Below are 19518 nucleotides of genomic sequence, written 5' to 3' on the forward strand. Positions count from 1 at the left end.
ATGCCATCCTGACTTCCCTGAGCAGATGACCCCACCAATGTGTCCTGGAGCCCCATTTCCCCAGAACCCTGCCCCACTAGGGAAAGAGAGAGACAGGCTGGGAGTATGGAGCCACCTGCCAACACCCATGTTCAGCGGGGAAGCAATTAACAGAAGCCAGACCTTCCACCTTCTGCACCCCACAATGACCCTGGGTCCATGCTCCCAGAGGGATAAAGAATAGGAAAGCTGTCAGGGGAGGGGATGGGGCATGGAACGCTGGTGGTGGGAACTGTGTGGAATTGTACCCCTCTTATCCTTGTTGTTGATCATTATTAAATAAATAATAATAATAAAGAAAAATAACTACTATTGTTTCCTATCAATATCTCTAATATTCAAATCAAGGTTTGAGATACATTTAAGATAAATTTTATACCTAATGCATTTTCACAGTAGTAAGCAATAAAGTGATTTATTTCATAGTAAATAAGGTGTAATAACAATCTAGTCCAAAATCAAATCTCATTCAGATGCTGACTGCTATTAAAAGCATGCTATCAAAGAGAAGACATACTAGTTCACACACATCTGATGTTTACTGAAAGGACGGAAAAGGAACTAAGGGCCTTGAGGAAGCAGAGAAGTGGGCGTTGTGATGCCACTAGAGACCCAAGGCTTCAGAAACAGCCATTAAGTGTCTCAGCTCCCATGCAGACGCTGGGGGCCTCCAGGGCTCCTCCTTTCTGAGTACACCTGGAAGACAGCTGTTCACCTCTCAAGGAGCATGACAAGCAGAAGCAATACACTCCCAAGCTACTCATACTGGGGAAGTATGCTGAGATGGAAGACAGCTCTAAATTATAGACTGAGTAGACAGTTTATCACACATACGCCAGGTAAAACCGAGAAAACTCAATTTTATTCTGTTGGGGAACATCTAATGCAAAATATACTATATCTTGATATTCTGGGCTTATGCATGTTTTATACTAGCACAAACTATGATTTAATCAATCACTCTGTAAGGCTTGACATCTCCATGGTTTCCCAGAGGTCAGTGGGTGTTGTGAGAGGCCAAAGCCTCCCTCTCTGCCATAGTGACCACCCAAGGACTCATGGGACCTGTTAACCTTCAGATTACTACCTACCTCAATACAATATGGGATTAGTTAGTAAAATAGTAAAAATATTGTACTGTCCTGAGTTAACTGATGTGCCTGCCATTTGATACTTAACCTGTGTCTGTATCTTTACCCATCTGTATCTTTGCTGTGGCCCTAAACTCCTTTCCAGATGTGCCCCTTAAGCTTCCTGCTGATGTCAGCTTTCTGCCTCTCTGTCTCTCTACCTATCAACCCCTCCTCTCTTGATTTCTGGCTGTCTCTATCCAATAAATAAAGATTTTTAAAAAGTCCCTGAGGTAGTGAGTTGGAATTTGTGAAAATATATTCATAAAAGTAAAGATGTAACTTATCCTTTTAGCAAGGTCTGTATTGTGGCTATCAGAACTCAGATAACGCTCCTATTTTGAAATATAACTCAACCTCCCAGACTTAATTTTTTCTCAGACCATACAGTCCCATTGATAATCCCATTTAAACTGTCCAATTTAAAATCTGTAGATAAGAACTGAAATAATATTTCACCTGCAAGAGTTTCTTACAATGGCATCTGGGTTAAAATACTAAGTCAATAAAAATAATTTACTGAGTCATAATTTATTTTTAAAAAGTAATTCTAGTCCAGTGAACTAATTTCCCATTCCCAATAGACAAGAAATTCAATATGGGCATTTTCCCACTGCCTCTAGCATATTTTCATTCACTTCAAGCCTAGGCTTATGCATAGAAGGGTTTCTTTATGGAGAAAAATATATGAGAAGATCTCGGTCTTTTAAATTTATTATTATTATTTTTTAACCAAAACCTTATTTAGCTTAGCTTATGGAGGTGAGGGGAATTCAAGCTGAGACCTGAGAGCCATGAGAGTCTCTTTGTATAACCATGATGTTATCTTCCCCACCTGCTTGGTCATTTTTTTTTCCTCCAGGGTTATCACTGGGGCTCAGTGCCTACACTATGAATCCACTGTTCCTGGAGGCCATTTTTTCCCATTTTGTTGCCCTTGTTATTATTGTTATTGTTGTCATTGCTGTAGCAGTTGCTGTTGGATAGGGCAGAGAGAAATGGAGAGAGGAGGGGAAGATGGAGAGGGGGAGAGAAAGACAGACACCTGCAGACCTGCTTCACCATCTGTGAGGTGACTCCCCTGCAGGTGGGGATCCAGGGGCTTAAACCGGGGTCCTCGCGCTGGTTCTGTTGCTTCACACCATGTGCGCTTAACCTGCTGTGCTACTGCCCAGCCCCCTGTCATTTTTTATATCCACCCTTTCAGGATTAAACAAAAGGAGTCAATCACCACCTCAAACTGGTATGACTTAGGTATGGTTGACCTCTGACTACCAATCACTCAGCTGGAGTCGAAAGAGCAGTGGCAGTGAAAGTATCTGATAAGGGGAGTGGATATTTGGAGGCGATTATTTCTCTTCCGCTAGAAAAAAATGGCCCCCAATGAGCCCTCCACTCAGAGTGAATTTGCAGAGTTCTTCTTATATATACATCAGGTTACACCTGGACAGTACTAGCATCCTCCTCTACCTATCACACACACCACTGGGGTCCCGTCTCTGGAAGTGCTGTTAGGCCAAGAGACAACTTTACAAGAGGAAGTAAGCACACGCTGAACAGGAGAGTTTTGGGTATATTCAGACAACAGCTCACAGCAACATAAATGTGCATGTTTCTGTTGATGTGTTTCCGTGGACAGAATGATGCAAAAGCAGGATAATCAATGGTGGCAGATATGAAGGCAAACTTTGGTCCATAAAAATAAATCACGGAGACCACTGGGCGGTGGCACACCTGGTTGAGCACACATGTCACCATGCACAAGGACCCTGCCCCACATCTGGGTGGTGAAGCAGGGCTGCAGTTGTCTCTCTGCCTCTCCTCCCCTCTCAGTTTCTCTCTGTCCTATCAAATTAACACAATCAATAACAAATAACATCTTAAAAGACAGAATCTGTTTAAAATAAATAAATCAGGGAGCTGGGGGCAGTAGCACAGCAGGTTAAGCACAAGTGGTGCAAAGCGCAAGGACTGGCGTAAGGATCCCAGTTTGAGCCCCCGGCTCCCCACCTGCAGGGGAGTTGCTTCACAGGCGGTGAAGCAGGTCTGCAGGTGTCTATCTTTCTCTCCCCCTCTCTGTCTTCCCCTCCTCTCTCCATTTCTCTCTGTCCTATCCAACAATGACGACATCAATAACTACAACAATAAAAAACAAGGGCAACAAAAGGGAATAAATAAATAAAACAAAAACAAAATAAATAAATAAATAAATCCCTGATAAGACCTTTAAGAATTAGAAGAGTAGTTGGATAAGTCATGGGTCACAAATTATTTGGAATAAAAATTCCTAAAGGGGCCAGGCAGTGGCGCACCTGGTTAAGTGCTCACATTACAGTGTGCAAGGACCCAGGTTCAAGCCCCTGGTCCCCACCTGCAGGGGGAAAGCTTCACGAGTGGTGGAGCAGGGCTGCAGGTGTCTTGTCTATTTCCCTCCCTTCCTCCTCTTCACCTCTCAATTTCTCTCTATCTCTATCCAATAATAGATAAATTTAAAAATGCATAATTTATTATTTTAATTCTTACAAAGATTCACTGGCTGTTTAGCACAGTGTTAGTTCTCATCTTACCTCATTCCTAGACAGCAGTGCGAGAGGACAAAAAACCATGTGCACAGGTACCTTCTACAGTTTCCCTATTTGAATTAGAATTAAAAGAATAACCAGAGTAACTTACTTCCCAAAATTTCAGTCAGTTGCCCAAGCAGTCCTCCTGTCAATCTGTGAGACGGGCATTAGTGAGGAGGGTTGTGTGGATTGTCAGGTGTCCAGAATGTGAACCATGTGACCCTCCGGTTTTGAATCCACAGAAACTAACTAAATCAGCTCAGCTAACTTGAACCGACTGTCAGGCAGGCCTCCACGCGGCCAACATCATGTGTCCTCCTAACTCCAGGACCTCTGATCTTGAAGCAGATACTTTAATGACGGCTTTACCCGCAAGAGACTAAACACACACATGATTGTATCTGAGAAGACACACTTGCTACAGCATATTCATTCCTGCTTTTCTGGTTCTCTGCTTCATAAAGGCTAGGGAGACAGCATCATGGCTCTGCTAATGACTTTTTTGCCTGAGGCTCTGACTTCCCAGGTTCAATCCCCTGCACCACCATAAGCCAGAGCTGAGCAAGACTGGTAAAAAAAAAAAAAAAAGTTACTTTCTGAGTTTGATTCCCAGCATCACGTGCCACGGTGGTGTTATGATGCTACCTCTCTCTCACAATAATAAATATTACAAAAATTAAAGCAACATATACTTACTTAAGACACTGATAAGTCTTATAAAAAGCACAGTCCTGGGGGCCGAGTGGTGGTGCACCTGGTTGAGCGCACACATTCCAGTGCGCAAGGACCCAGGTTCAAGCCCCCAGTCCCCACCTGCAGGGGGAAAGCTTCACAAGTGCTGAAGCAGGGCTGCAGGGGTCTCTCTCCCTCTCTATCACCCCCTTCCTTTTATTCTTTATACATCTGCCCAACCTAATCACCTATATTTTAAGAAAGTAAAGGAGGGGCCAGACAGTGGCACACCTAGTTAAGTGCTCACATCACAGTGCACAAGGACCCAGGTTCAAGTCCCTGGTCCCCACCTGCAGGGGGAATGCTTCACAAATGGGGAAGCAGAGCTGCATGTCTCTCTCTCTCTCTCTCTCTCTCTCTCTCTCCCTCTCTCTCCCCTTTTGATTTCTGGCTGCCTCTATCCAATAAATAAATAAAGATTTTAAAAATTTTTAAAAAGAGGGGAGGAAGAAGGGAAGAGAGAGAAAGGAGAGAGATGCACCAAGGCACCGCTACTCTACCCTTGGTAGTTACCTTGGTGTCCCCAAGTGGTACCACTATCAAAACAAGTGCCTCGCACATGGCAGGGACCTGCTGATTCATCTTCCAAATATCAATGCGTAAGACAAAATACTATCATTTCTGAAAGTCCAAATTTAAGTACGGTTTCAAATATCACATGAGCAAGAGGCAAAAAAGAAGTTGCAATTTCTCACTTCCTCAAAGAAAATTACAAAAGAGAGAGAGAGAAAAAAAAGAAAGAGAAGGAAACTTACTGGGCAGAGATAAACAGCATAATGGTTCTGCAAAGAGACTCCCATGCCTGTCATGCCTGAGGCTCCAAAGTCCCCAGATTCAATCTCCCACACTACTATCAGCCAGAGCTGAGCAGAGGTCTGGTTAAAAGAAAGAGAGAGAGAGAGAGAGAAGGAGAAAGAGAGAAAGAAGAAAAGAAGCAAGAAAAGAAAGAGATAGAGAGAAAGAAAGAAAGAAGAAAGGAAGGAAGGAAGGAAGGAAGGAAGAAAGAAAGAAAGAAAGAAAGAAAGAAAGAAAGAAAGAAAGAAAGAAAGAAAGAAAAGAAAGTAAAAGAAATCTACAGTGATCTCAGCACTCTTAGACTAGCATTACTGACATGGCAAACTCAGAAAGCATTCACTGATAACAGCAGCCCTGAGAGACAGCATGGCAGCAAGGTACCTGTCTGAAGAACTCCTCCAGGAGGGACATGGTCCAGCGATGGTGCAGGTCCCAGGCTTTTGCTGGGTGGCTGATGTCAGCCGTGTGCAGCACCAGGGATAGAGCTTTCGGCTTCTCAATTCTAAAACCCAAAGGATCCACACACATGATCGGTAACTCTCACTCTGATACCAAAAGACACTGGATGTGACCCGCTGCATTTTCCCACCTCCACACCCACTGCAACATCATTGGTCAAAAAGCATCAGTTCTTCTTACTGGGATGTGAGTAGGGTTAGTTTCTCCTGCTCACTGAGCTTTGAAAATGGACTGAAAACTATGTCTGGCATGACCACGTCCATCTAAAAATTAACAAGGACCCAAGAGTCATGTCACTGATTTTTATCTCTGGCTTCTGCACTGAATAATCTTTGCTAATTTAGTTTCCAATAAGAAAACACTTAAAACTGGGATTGGTGTATTGCACCAAAGTAAAAGACTCTGGGGGGTGGGGGGGGGGCGGAGAACACAGGTCCAAAAAGGGTGACAGAGGACCTAGTGGGGGTTGTATTGTTATATGGAAAACTGGGGAATGTTATGCATGTACAAACTATTGTATTTACTGTCAAATGTAAAACATGAATCTCCCAATAAAGAAATAAATTAAAAAAGAAGAAAGAAGGAAAAGAAAACAGTCAAAACTGTAACTGGGGAATAGTGTGTCTGGCTTTTATTATCTATTTCAACCCTGAGGAGAATATGACTAAGCCAAGTGCAGTCCTCGCGTCTCTCCTCCCAGCACCCTTCATGTTAAGAGAACACTCACAGTCCAGTTGAAGAATTGAAGCGATTGAGGGGCAAGAACACAGACAAGACCCCTGTTCAATCCCCATGAGACCGCATGACATCAAAAGTCTACTCACGCTTCTGGCTGCTGCAGGGCCGTTTTCATTGCTTTTATTTGTTGGAAATGACAGGACATATCTGTGGCCATTACCATCTCAATGACCAAGGTGCGAAACTCCCTTTCAGAAACATCCAGTGAAGGGGGAGGGGGAGGAGAAAAGAAAGAATTAAACTTTTTAAAATGGAAAGTTAAAGTTGATTTTGCTACTTCTAGTCAAAATAAGCCATGGTCTATGACATTTCTGACCTAAGGGGAACCCTTGGAGACTGCAGCTACTGACTGTCTCTCTGTATGCCATTTACACTGTATCCTGGATGTAGATGCTGTTTTAGAGACTGAATTCTGTTATATTGTATTAAAGATTATTGTAGTTTGTTTTAGAGGGCATTAACCTTTTAAACTTAAAATATAAAGTCTGCACAACTCGAGTGAGTGTAACATCAGCTTTCATTGAGATTGCTTTGATTCTATATGTGTATGGTTCAATATCAACTAAGTATTGAACAGAGTCTATTCACAGGGTCTGAATGATTACTGGATGTTATCCTCTTGTTTTCCAGCAGCCAGAAAGATGCTAGAATCTCTGTATTATCACAGTGTTAGCCAACTAGCTTCCTTGGCTATTCTACAACTATCTTTAGGGGCGTTTGCTTGTTCATCTGTATCTTGTCTACAGTTTATAGTTGCTATTATAGGAAGACTGGCTGGTTAGCAGTTTATTTTTCCTCTCTCAAGTGGAATTCCATGTTACTCTGCTTTGAAATGCAATAGATATCTGAAAACATGCTTGCACTTGTGTAGCCAGACAGAGCGCATCAGCTGTTTGGATTGCTTTCCTAGAAGTCAACCTAGATAAGGGGTGAAAGGAAGCTTCAGGTGGCTTCACGCAAATGTACAATTTACAGAACTGAAGCAAGTCAATTTTCAGAAAACAAACAACAAGAAGAAAACCAAAGAAGTAGCCTAACTGTCTCCAAGACTCTGTGAGAACTATGGCGGTCGCATTAGAGAGGGTGAGGACAGAGAATCTTGATGGTGGGTACAGTGCTGAACATGCCCTGTTATCTTAATAATCCTACAATTCATTATTAAATCACTAATAAAATAAATCAATTTTGAAATTACTTTGCTACAAAGACAAAAAAATCCCTAAATACATGTTATCATTGGGTTAAAGAGATGAACTGTTAACTAACACTTTACTTATGAGATTAAACTCTTATAGCAATGTACCTAGACATTAATAAAATATGATAAAATAATAAAACACTTCATCAGGAACATCATCACAAGCCCTCTTGTGGCCTCTCCAGGACCTTGCCCTCACTGTAGAGCAGCATGGTAGGGACTCCCCACCCTCTGAAGGGAGGCTGGTCAGCCTGCTCTGCCCCTCCAGGAAGACGGGTCCTGACGTGAGTTAGGCCTAGAATGCTCCAACTGTGACCATGGACTGACGGGGACTCAGAGGTCACACAGGCTCCTGTGCTAAATATGAATAGATATGCCCTGGGTCAGAATGATGGGATAAACTCTTAATTGTATTGATATACTACCTCCAAGTTTGGCAGCTACTCTCTGCCGTAATCTAGCTTTCTAGCCCTATTCTCACCTCTGACACCATCTTCCCAGACAATATTTTTAGTCCCCCTGCATGTTATCTATCATGCTCAAATAAAAATTACTGAAGTCATGGGCCCCTAGGAACATACCAAACACAGATCTCCTAGCTTCTCCCCATTCTAAAATCCCTATTCTCATCTGCTCTATTCCTATTTCTTGGTTCCTGTTTTATTAAACATTTTGTCCTGCTTTATATCTTACTGCCTTTCAGCCACCAAGTTGCAGATGCTACCATGATGCCAACCTGACTTCCCTGGGAAGACGCCCTCACCCATGTGTCCTGGAGCCTCCCCTCCCCAGAGCCCTGCCCCACTAGGGAAAGACAGAGACAGGCTGGGGGTGTGGGTCCACCTGCCAACACCCATGTCCAGTGGAGAAGCAATTACAGAAGCCACAACTCCCACCTTCTCCACCCCAAAAAGAATTTTGGTCTATATCCCCAGAGAAGACAAGTGTTAGGGGAAGATGACCTGAGAGCTCTGAATCCCAATTTCATCAAGACCCAGAGAGAGAGGGGGAAAAGGAAGGACATTTGAAAGTAGTAATAGGTATAGATATGCCTTATAAAGGAAGAGAAGGCAGAACCCCAGAAAAAAAATATATATATCTTTAGAAATAATAGCCCATATCTGTGACCTTGGGAGAATGGAATGGGGACACAGAACTCTCATGGTGGGAACAGTGTGGAATTATTCCACCGTTATCTCATAATTTTATGAATCAATATTAAATCACTAAAAAAAAAAAAAAGAAAGAAAAAGAAATTATCCTTAAATGAAAATATAGTGGAACACTATGTCTATGTAAGTTAAAAAGTCCACTACAGGGGCTGGGTGGTGACACATCTGGTTAAGCACATGTAATACCATGGACAAGGACCCCAGTTCCAGCTCCTTGCTCCCCACAAGTGGTGAAGCTGATCTGCAGGTAGGTGTCTGTCTTTCTCTCTCCCTCTCTATCTCTCCTTCCCTCTCAATTTTTCTCTGTCCTAGCACATCCTAAAAATAAAATAGAAAGAAAAAAATGTGGGCCACCAGGTGCCAAGGACTCATGGTACCAGCACAGAGCTACGTGATAACCCTGGTGGCAATAAATAATAATAATAATAATAAAAGTCCACTACATTCTTCTTTTAATTTTCAAAACCCTATTAAATAAGGAGTGGAAATAAATCATGGCACTATAGGCCATAACTGTAAGTCTAGGATGTTGAGTACCTGAGATATTCCATGATTCTGACCTCTGTATTTCTTTGTCTTTGAGATAAGAGAGATAAAAACCAGTACACAAGACAAACACATATATGGCTTTATTCAGGGTCGGGTGGTGGTGCACCTGGTTGAGCTCAGATGTTACAGTGCTCAAGGACCTGGGTTCAAGCCACCGGGCCCCACCTAGAGGGGGACAGCTTTGCAAACACCTCCTTCTCTCTCAGTTTTGCCTATAAGCTTTGAAACATCTGACCTACATTTGTTTTCTCTATTTTATTTTTTTATTATTTATTTATTTACTCCCTTTTGTTTCCCTTGTTGTTTTGTTGTTGTTGTTATTGTTGTTGTTGGGTAGGAAAGAGAGAAATGGAGAGAGGAGGGGAAGACAGAGAGGGGGAGAGAAAGACAGACACCTGCAGACCTGCTTCACCGTCTGTGAAGCGACTCCCCTGCAGGTGGGGAGCCGGGGGCTCGAACCAGGATCCTTACGCTGGTCCCTGCGCTTTGTGCCACGTGCGCGTAACCTGCGGCGCTCCCGCCTGACTCCCGTTTTCTCTATTTTCTGACAGAGAGAAATTGGGGGGGGGGGAGAAAGAAAGAAAGAAAGAAAGACACCCGCAGCCCCGCTTCACCACTCATGAAGCTCGCCCACTGCAGGTAGGGCCCAGGGCCTTGAGCCCGGGGCCTTGAGTGTGGTAATGTACACACAACAGGGTGTGCCGCTGCTGTGTTCAGAGTGTCTGAGACTTCATGAATAGCAAAAATAATCTCTTTAACAAATGGTGGGGTTTTTCTTCCTAAAACTCCAAATTAATTATAATTATAAAGTAAAAAAGAAATGCTAAGTGGTAAGATTCCAATTTCAGAAATTTAGAGGGGCCAGGTGGTGGCGCAACTGGTTGAGCACACATGGTACAGAGCTCAAGGATCCAGGTTTGAGCCCCTGGTCCCCACCTGCAGCGGGAAAGCTTTGCAAGTGGTGAAGCAGGGCTGTAGGTGTCTCTCTGTCTCTCTCCCTCTCTCCCACCCCCTTGCCTCTTGATTCCTGACAGTCTCTATCCAATAAATAAAGATAATTTAAAAAAAGAAATTAGGATAAAAGCAATACAAGCTTCCTAAGGTAAAAATTATTTCCAAAGTGCCTACAATACCTTTAAATATTTTGTTCAGAAAGAAACAGTATTTCAGATCTGCACAGGGTGAGGGAGATAGCATGATGAGTAAGTAAAACGCTCTCAAGCCTCAGGCTCCAAGGTTCCCAACTTCAGTCCCTGCACCACCATCAGCCAGAGCTGAGCACGGCTCTGGGGAAAAGAAAAGCAGCCTCATAGGCTATTCTCTCTCCAGAAGCAGCAGACTACAACCTCATAGGCTGTTCTCTCTCCAGAAGCAGCAGACTACAACCTCATAGGCTGTTCTCTCTCCAGAAGCAGCAGACTACAACCTCATAGGCTGTTCTCTCTCCAGAAGCAGCAGACTTCATCTCATGGCTCCTTCCCCGCCCTCTCAGCCTCTCTCTTGTCTCACTTTACCTCCAATCATCCTTTGACAGGTTGATCAAAATATTCATTTCTTCATCCTCTTGCAGAAGGCGGTAAGTTGCGCTTAAGTGGTGATTTTCCAGTACAGACCGGTCATTGTACAGAATAGCTGGATCAGACCTGAACGGAGACCAAGGGGAAGGAAAAGAAGTTACTATGTGAAATAGATGAGTTATTTTGCTGGTGACTCTCCTGAGTTAGACTTCACCTGTATGTTTTGTTATTTTTAAATTATCTTTACTTATTTATTTATTGGATAGAGACAGCCAGAAATCAAGAGGGAAGGGGGAGATAGAGAGGGAGAGAGATAGAGAGACACACCTGCAGTCCTGCAAAGCTTTCCCCCTGCAGGTGGGAACCAGAGACTTGAAGCCAGAATGTTGTGTGTACTGTAACATGTGTGTCACCACCTGGCCCTCTTTTCTTACGTTGCGTAGCTACCTTTGCCCTCATAGCATTTATATCAAGCAAAAAGCGAAAAATCAGCTCAAACTCTCGAAAATGATCTGAAAAGGGTGTTAATGTTAATATATGGCTGTGAGATAGGTAATTCTACACAGCTGTATCTCTGTGTTCTGTGCAAAGTGACATTTTAAATGCAAGTCAACTTCCTATGTTTTCTGAAATGGCATTTAAATTTTGTACTTTACTCAGTGAAAGAATTTATTTTAGTGGCAAGTCTCTGAATACATCCCACCTAGTGAGTCCCTCTGGTAGTGACTTGATCTTAAAATCTTGCTACACAGAATTGGTCCAACCCCTGTGGAGCAGTCTGGAGAATTCTCAGAAAACTAGAAATGGACCTACCCAATAACCCTAAAATTCCTCTCCTGGGGATAGATCCTAAAGAACCAAGCACACCCATCCAAAAAGACTTGTGTACACCTGTGTTCACAGCAGCACAATCTGTAATAGCCAAAACCTGGAAGCAACTCAGGTGTCCAACAACAGATGAGTGGCTGAGCAAGCTGCCGTCTAGATACACAACGGAATACTACGCAGCTATTAAAAGTGATGGAGTCATTTCCTCTGCCTCTTGGATGTAACTTGAAGGAATCATAGTAAGTTAGATAAGCCAGAAAGAGATGGATGAATACCAGATTATCTCATTCATAGGTGGAACTCAAGAAACAGCACAGAAAGGGAAAATACCAAGTGAAACTTGGAGTGGGTTTGGAGTATTGCACCGAAGCAAAGGACTCTGTGGAAAGAGGGTGGGGGAGCTGCAGGCTAGGGGAGGGGGACAGACTTTGGGGTCCTGGTGCATGATGGTGGGAAAGACCTCAGTTGGGAGTGACAGTGCTTTGCAGACATCTACAAAGAGGAAATGGGACACCGCACCCATGTGCACTGTAAGCCACTAACTGATAAAATGGTAAGTTTTTGCCCTGCAGAAGCCACACATGTAAAACTGAGAGCAAAGAATCTAAAGATTATAAAGCAGTTGTTAGTCACTTTCTTCAGACCATTCCCCAGCTGAAGGACACCAGAGAGTAAATAACATTTAATATCTAATGTAGTAACACCTTCATATACTGGAGTTTGTTTTTTCCTAAAGGAAGCTAAGTTCCAGAAATGTAAAACAAGGCCATTTCACAATAACAACTCACCAAAATAACTTTCATCAGTCATTGACTAAAGTCTGGAATGTATGTAACATAACTTTAAAATTCTATGCTTAGGGAGTCGGGCGGTAACGCAGCGGGTTAAGCGCACGTGGCGCACAGTGCCAGGACTGGTGTAAGGATCTGGTTTGAGCCCCCGGCTCCCCACCTGCGGGGGAGTCGCTTCACAGGCGGTGAAGCAGGTCTGCAGGTGTCTGTCTTTCTCTCCCCCTGTCTTCTGTCTTTCCCTCCCCACTCCATTTCTCTCTGTCCTATCCAACAACAACGACATCAATAATAACTACAACAATAAAACAACAAGGGCAACAAAAGGGAATAAATAAATAAATATTTTTTTAAATTCTATGCTTAACATTTTGCCCATCAAAGGACAAAGATCCTCTTCATGGACATAGTTTTCTGGAAAAACTACAAGAGTAGATCTGCTTTGAATAAAGCTCTGTGTTTTTTTTTTTAAGTCAATGCTTAAATTTTATTCCAAATGAAACATGACAGAATCTTCTGGAATTTTCCCACTCCTATGGAGATAGTACAAAACATGTAAATCTTGAGATGAAAAAAAAAAAAAAAAACCCTGATCCCTAGGCACCAACCAATGTGTATTTTTGTGACACCACAAAGCTATTTCCTAATTCCTGTAACTGAGTAATTTCTCTTGAATGGTGACTGGTTTTGAATCTTGTCTCCTGTCCAGATCCACAGTCAACTGTTCCTCCCACCTCTCCTCACGCAGCTGTGCCATGAACACCGGTCTCTGTCCTCAGAGCAAAGGTTCTGCTCTCAGATACCCAGCAAACTGCACTGCTCCGTGGAGTCCCGTGCACTTGAAGACTGCAGCACAACTACAAAAGGCTTGCTCACAACAGTGGCTGGGGCCACTCCATGAGAAGAGGCAGCGCAGAACATGAAACAAGGTTCAGAAATCCTTTTATCCACCTCCACTCTATTAAAATCTCCTCCTGAGCAGATACCAGACAATATTGTCTTCTTTCGTGTAGCCCATAATTAAGTGTTGTGTTCATTAAACACATGCAGGTTGATTTAGTGAACACAAGTCTATCTGGAGTGTGCAGCTGCTCACTCAAGCAAGGTCAGCAAGTATTTATTTGGCGCTAGACTCTCACCCCTCCCTGTTATATACTCTCTCTCTGCTTCGCCACCTCCCCAGATTCTAACCGTTCTTGATTTCTGTGTTCAGACCCAATTATACCTTCCTTTAAAAAAAAAAAAAATATATATATATATATATATATATATATATATATATTATTGGATAGAGGCAGAGAGAAATTGAGAGGGGAAGGGGAGATAGAGAGGGAAAGAGACAGAGAGACATCAGCAGCCCTGCTTCACCTCTCGTGAAACTTTCTTCCCCGTAGGTAGGAACAGGGGCTTGAACCCATTTCTTTGTGCACTATAATGTGTGAGCTTAACCAGGTGTTATACCGCCCAGTTTTCCCAATTAAACCCTCTGTCAAAGTCCTTCAGAGACCTCCATATCGTGTTTTTTAAAATTTTTTTATTATCTTTATTTATTGGATAGAGACAACCAGAAATCGAGGGGGTAGGGGAGATAGAGAGGGAGAGAGAAAGAGAGACACCTACAGACCTGCTTCACTGCTTGTGAAGCTTTCCCCCTGCAGGTGGGGACTGGGGGCTCGAACCTGGGTTCTTGAGCACTTAACATCTGTGCTCAACCAGGTGCGCCACCACCCGGCCCCACCATATCATGGTTTTAAGAGAAGGTTAAGTCTTCAAGCTAGGAGAGGCCAGATAAGTAGAAATAACTTGCTCCGAATTCTATGCTAAGAGAAATACAAAGGATAAATCCATAGCTTGATAAGGAAAAAAATAGATAGATAGATAGATAGATAGATAGATAGATAGATAGATAGATATCCCCAAATCAACTAGTGATGCCTGTTACAGTCAAAGGCACTTGGGTGCCTATTTAATATCCCTACTCAAGTCTGGATCCACCTGTGCAGCTCATTAGTGAAGATGCACAGGCTGCCCATCAGAAAGGTGCCTATACAAGACCACCTCGGCCCAGCAGCCTTGTACCAGCACAGAGCAGAGATGAGGCCAGGCAGAGTGAGAAGGGCATCGCTGGGGTCCCAGAGGTCAGAGGGCCAGACACCTCGGTGACTGAGCAAAGCCACAGAACCTTTCCCAGTTTATGCAGGTCTTGATTCAGTGGACAAGGCATTTGTGCCTCTTTGTAAACTGCTCCGCCTCCTTTCAGAAACTGAGAGTGTGCACCACAGACACACAAAGCAATGACATCAAATAGCACAATGGGAGAGGATATCACATTGCCCGTGAAGCAGACGGTTTCTTAGACTCCAATTCTTGATTGAAGCCGACTCACTGATCTCTTGTTCATTTTGTTTTTCAGAAATGAAAAACAGAACAACAGTGGGAAATGGAAAGGCAAGGTATACCTCTCTGACTTCTACAAATTGTGTCCCTACCCTCTGCCCTTCTCTCCAGAGTTCATCATCCTCACCGAGTCTGAATGTGGAAATTGTTGGTGGTTCCGGTGTGCTCATAGTCATGGATGGCCGCTGAGAAGATGATAGCGAAGATCTCCAGCTCCGTCAGCCAATTCTGAAAGGGACAGGACAGAGTCGTCAGAGAAGCTGTCTTTCTCAGCTTGTTGACGACACACTCACACTGATGTCTTTCCACTATTGCCGAACACACATTTCCCCGACAGACAGAAAGCTTTGTCGTTTTGTCCATGAGGAGACCAGGAAGTTGGGGGGGTGGAGAGGAGAGGAGGAGGAGGAAATCTGGAACCAGCATGCCCAGCAAGGCTGGAAATTAAAAAAGAGATAAAAAAAAACAAACAAACATGAAGTCTTTAAAGTCTTTGCTGCATCCTCTCTTCCATTTCCCAAATAAAATTCCTAAGTAGACACATACAGATGTACCTTAAAGGTTCGATATAATACCACACACCAAGAGTAGCAGAAAAACTCCACTAGAAGGGGGTGAGGTTTAAACCGATAATGCTCTAATTTCCGCCTTGTGCTCGCCCTTGCTAATGTCTGTTTAAAGAGACGTCTCTACGCACAGAACCCACACTGTGTAGCTCAGAGGCCGCCAATGTGTGTTCCCCGAATAAGCAGAGTCAACAACACCTGCAACACGCTCTGCCACTCGAGGAAGACTGGTCGTGAGGTGAGCGCAGCCTGAAGTGTTCCCAGCTGTAGCCGTGCACTGTGAGTTCAGACCTCCAGGGGTACAGAGGTCACACAGCCTCCTGTGCTGACTGTGACTAGACATGGGCCCAGGTCAGAGTGACAGGGCTTACAGCTCACGGCATCTATATACGTTTCCCATATTTGGGGGCAACTCTCTGTCCTGATCCAACTTTCTATTCCTAGTCTCAACTCCGTCTTCCCAGAAATACTAACCCACCTGCATATTAGCTATCAGGCTCAGGCAAAAATCACTCAAGTCATGGGCTCCTTGGAATATCTGAATATCTTTAAAGGTTTTATTTTATTTTTAAATCAATTTATCTACCTATATTGGATAGCAACAGAGAAAAATTGAGAGGAAAGGGGGAGATATGGAGAGACACCTACGGCATTGTTTCACTACTTGCGATGCTTCTCCCCTGCAGGGCTTTGAATCTGGACCTTCGTGCCCTGTAATGCGGGTGCTCTACACAGTACGCCGACACCTGTGCCCACACTTTGTAGCTGAGCAACGTGAAGTTAGGTGTTCAGTGACTCACACAAGGATGCACTAAGACTGTGGCATTCTTGCTCAGAATCTTTATATTTCCTTTGGGTTCAGATTCATGTGTTTACTCAGTTTTGAATAAAGCCATGTAGGTAAAATTTTTTTATTATGCATTTCTTAATCTTCTCCACGTACACACAAACAGACCCATCTTTTTCCCTCAGGCGGTGCCTTTCCTTCTGAATACTCTGTCCCCTCCACCTCCTGGCTCCCACTCCCCACGGCCTTTCCTTCTGAATACTCTGTCCCCTCCACCTCCTGGCTCCCACTCCCCACGGCCTTTCCTTCTGAATACTCTGTCCCATCCACCTCCTGGCTCCCACTCCCCACGGCCTTTCCTTCTGAATACTCTGTCCCATCCACCTCCTGGCTCCCACTCCCCACGGCCTTTCCTTCTGAATACTCTGTCCCCTCCACCTCCTGGCTCCCACTCCCCACGGCCTTTCCTTCTGAATACTCTGTCCCATCCACCTCCTGGCTCCCACTCCCCACGGCCTTTCCTTCTGAATACTCTGTCCCCTCCACCTCCTGGCTCCCACTCCCCACGGCCTTTCCTTCTGAATACTCTGTCCCCTCCACCTCCTGGCTCCCACTCCCCACGGCCTTTCCTTCTGAATACTCTGTCCCATCCACCTCCTGGCTCCCACTCCCCACGGCCTTTCCTTCTGAATACTCTGTCCCCTCCACCTCCTGGCTCCCACTCCCCACGGGCTGACCCACGTTAGCTCTTCCTCCCAGTCTAGCCAGTTCTAACTTGACGCTTTAAAATGTAAAAGGATTGTGAATGGGAGGGAGAGAGTTTACTATATAAAAAAATCTGAATCACAGAGCATGAGCTTGGATGACTCAGATGTCCAAATAGCTACAAAGACATAGTTCTCATGAATAAACACAACTGTGATTTGCTCTCCTCCCCTTATATACTAGCAAGATCCTACCTAGGCATAAATCACTTCTAATACATCAAAACAACACATGATCAAACAGGTATACAATAGGAAATAAGCCTTGAGCCCTGAGAGCTCATGTTGAACATGCTGGCCTTTCAGTCAACACCTTGGATGCTTACATCCAGGAGAGGCCAGTGGGGAGAAGCAGCTGTTTTCATCCACAGAAGCTATTCAGAGAGAAGTGTGGGTCAGATGTCCATGTGCCCCATCATTCCTAACTTGCCACACTAGCTACAGTGAACCCAGAAGACTGTATGGCAATCCACAAACATTCAGAGACTGAAGTCCCCCACACACTCTATCCCAGATTCATCAAGTTGTCACAGGCTACAAGCTAAGGATCCAATGAGTATTTAACTGTCTACAAACTATAACTGTCACAAGCAAGTCAATGACACTATATCCTGACTGTGTGTGTGCGTGTGTGCGTGCGTGTGTGTGCATGTGTGTGTGTGCGTGTGTTCACGCGTGTGTGCGTGCGTGTGTGCATGTGTGCGTGTGTGTGCATGTGTGTGTGTACGTGTGCATGTGTGCATACATAGGCATATAAGGTAAATGGAGCTGAGATGAGTAAAAGTCAGCATGTTTTGACTTTGATCTGTGAATGTGAATGACAGTTTCTTTAGGCACATTCCCACCCCCTTATTAGCTTTCTACTGCTATTTGAACAAGGAGCCACACACTTACAACTTAAAGACTATCTCCCTGGAGCAGGTGGTGGTGCACCTGGTTGAGCACACGTTATAATGCACAAGGACCCATGTTCAAGGCCCCAGTCCCCACCTGCAGGGGAAAAGCTTTGCAAGTGATGAAGCAGTACTGCAGGTGTCTCTCTCCCTCTCTATCTCCTTTTTCCCTCTTGATTTCTGGCTCTTTATCCAACAAATAAAGATAATAAGAAAATTAGGGGGCCAGGCAGTAGCGCAGAGAGTCAAGCGCATGTGGTGCAAAGCGCAAGGACCAGCATAAGGGTAAGGATCCCGGTTCGAGCCCCCGGCTCCCCACTTGCAGGGAAGTCGCTTCACAGGCGGTGAAGCAGGTCTGCGGGTGTCTTTCTCTCCCCCTCTCTGCCTTCCCCTCCTCCCTCCATTTCTCTCTGTCCTATCCAACAACAACATCAGCAGCAATGGCAACAATAACAATAATGACAAGGGCAACATAAATGGGAAAAGAAAAGAAAAAACTAAAAAAAAATTTAAACACGCCCACAAGACTATCTTCCACTAATTGGCACTCTATTTTGCAGTTCTCAAGTCCAGTACATCTATGTAGATTTTCTGACCAGGGCATCACAAGGCTGGAATGAAGGTGCTGGCTTTCAACTTGACCCCTTCCAGCTTCAACTAACAGCGACGGGTTAATTTCTACACAGGCTTCTCCTGCCAGACATGCTCCTGAGCACACACTGGCCATTCCTATTTTAAGATCCCCTGATCAGGAAAGCTTTACAAGTGGTGAAGCAGGGCTGCAGGTGTCACTCTGTCTCTCTCCCTCTCTATCACCCCCTTCCCTCTTGACTTCTGGCTGTCTCTATCCAATAAATAAAGATGATAAAAAGAAAAAGAGAAAGGTCCCCTGATGAGTACCTTGATCAGATCTGCAGCAGCATCTCCCATCATCTAATGCAGCATCTCTGCTGCTGGAACCAGAGGGCAAAGGTCACAAGGGCCCACAAGAAGCTCTAAGATCAATACTTAGCAGACTTTGAGCACGATGGTATTTTGAGGACTTTGGTGTTTTTTTTTAAATATTTATGTATTTACATATTATTGGATAGAGACAGACAGAAATTGAGAGGGGAGGGGTCAGATAGAGGAGAGAGAAAGAGAGACAACTGCAGCCCTGTTTCACTACTTGCAAAGTTTTCCCCCTGCAGGTGGGGACCGGGGGCTTGAACCTGGGTCCCTGTGCATTGTAATATGTGTGCTCAACCAGGTATGTCAGCACCCGGCCTTTGCCTTTGACATTTTTCACAAAAATGTGACGATGTCATCCATGATTTAAAGAGCAAGCAAGAAGCATAGCTTCAAACCTTCTAAGAATAATCAAGCAGAAAGAAAATGAACTCCTCCTTTCCTGACCCTGGTAATGAAAGGCACTAAGCTGAAGCATTAAAACCAAAGCAAGGGAGTCATGTGGTGGCGCAGCGGGTTAAGCGCACGTAGCGCAAAGTGCAAGGACAGGTGTAAGGATCCTGGTTTAAGCCCCCAGCTCCCCACCTGCAGGGGGGTCGCTTCACGGGCAGTGAAGCAGGTCTGCAGGTATCTATCTTTCTCTCCCCCTCTCTG

General features: G+C 44.3%; 1 protein-coding gene across 9 annotated transcripts in view; it reads right to left on the reverse strand.

Moving 5' to 3' along the window:
* Positions 1–19518, reverse strand: part of PDE1C (phosphodiesterase 1C) — a 432015-nt gene that overhangs the window by 101571 nt on the left and 310926 nt on the right. For all 9 annotated transcript variants that reach the window (XR_009551116.1, XR_009551115.1, XM_060195824.1 and 6 more), the window contains 4 exons: positions 15034–15134; positions 10891–11019; positions 6544–6645; positions 5642–5762 (listed from right to left, as the gene is read on the reverse strand). Coding sequence is in view for 7 of the 9 variants with exons in the window: in XM_060195824.1 (XP_060051807.1) it covers positions 5642–5762; positions 6544–6645; positions 10891–11019; positions 15034–15134 (453 nt within the window). In the remaining 2 variants the exon portion in view is untranslated. The remainder of the gene's footprint in view (positions 1–5641; positions 5763–6543; positions 6646–10890; positions 11020–15033; positions 15135–19518) is intronic.

This window comes from Erinaceus europaeus, chromosome 8 (assembly GCF_950295315.1).
Source record: "Erinaceus europaeus chromosome 8, mEriEur2.1, whole genome shotgun sequence".
In the NCBI taxonomy this organism is placed as follows: Eukaryota; Metazoa; Chordata; class Mammalia; order Eulipotyphla; family Erinaceidae; genus Erinaceus; species Erinaceus europaeus.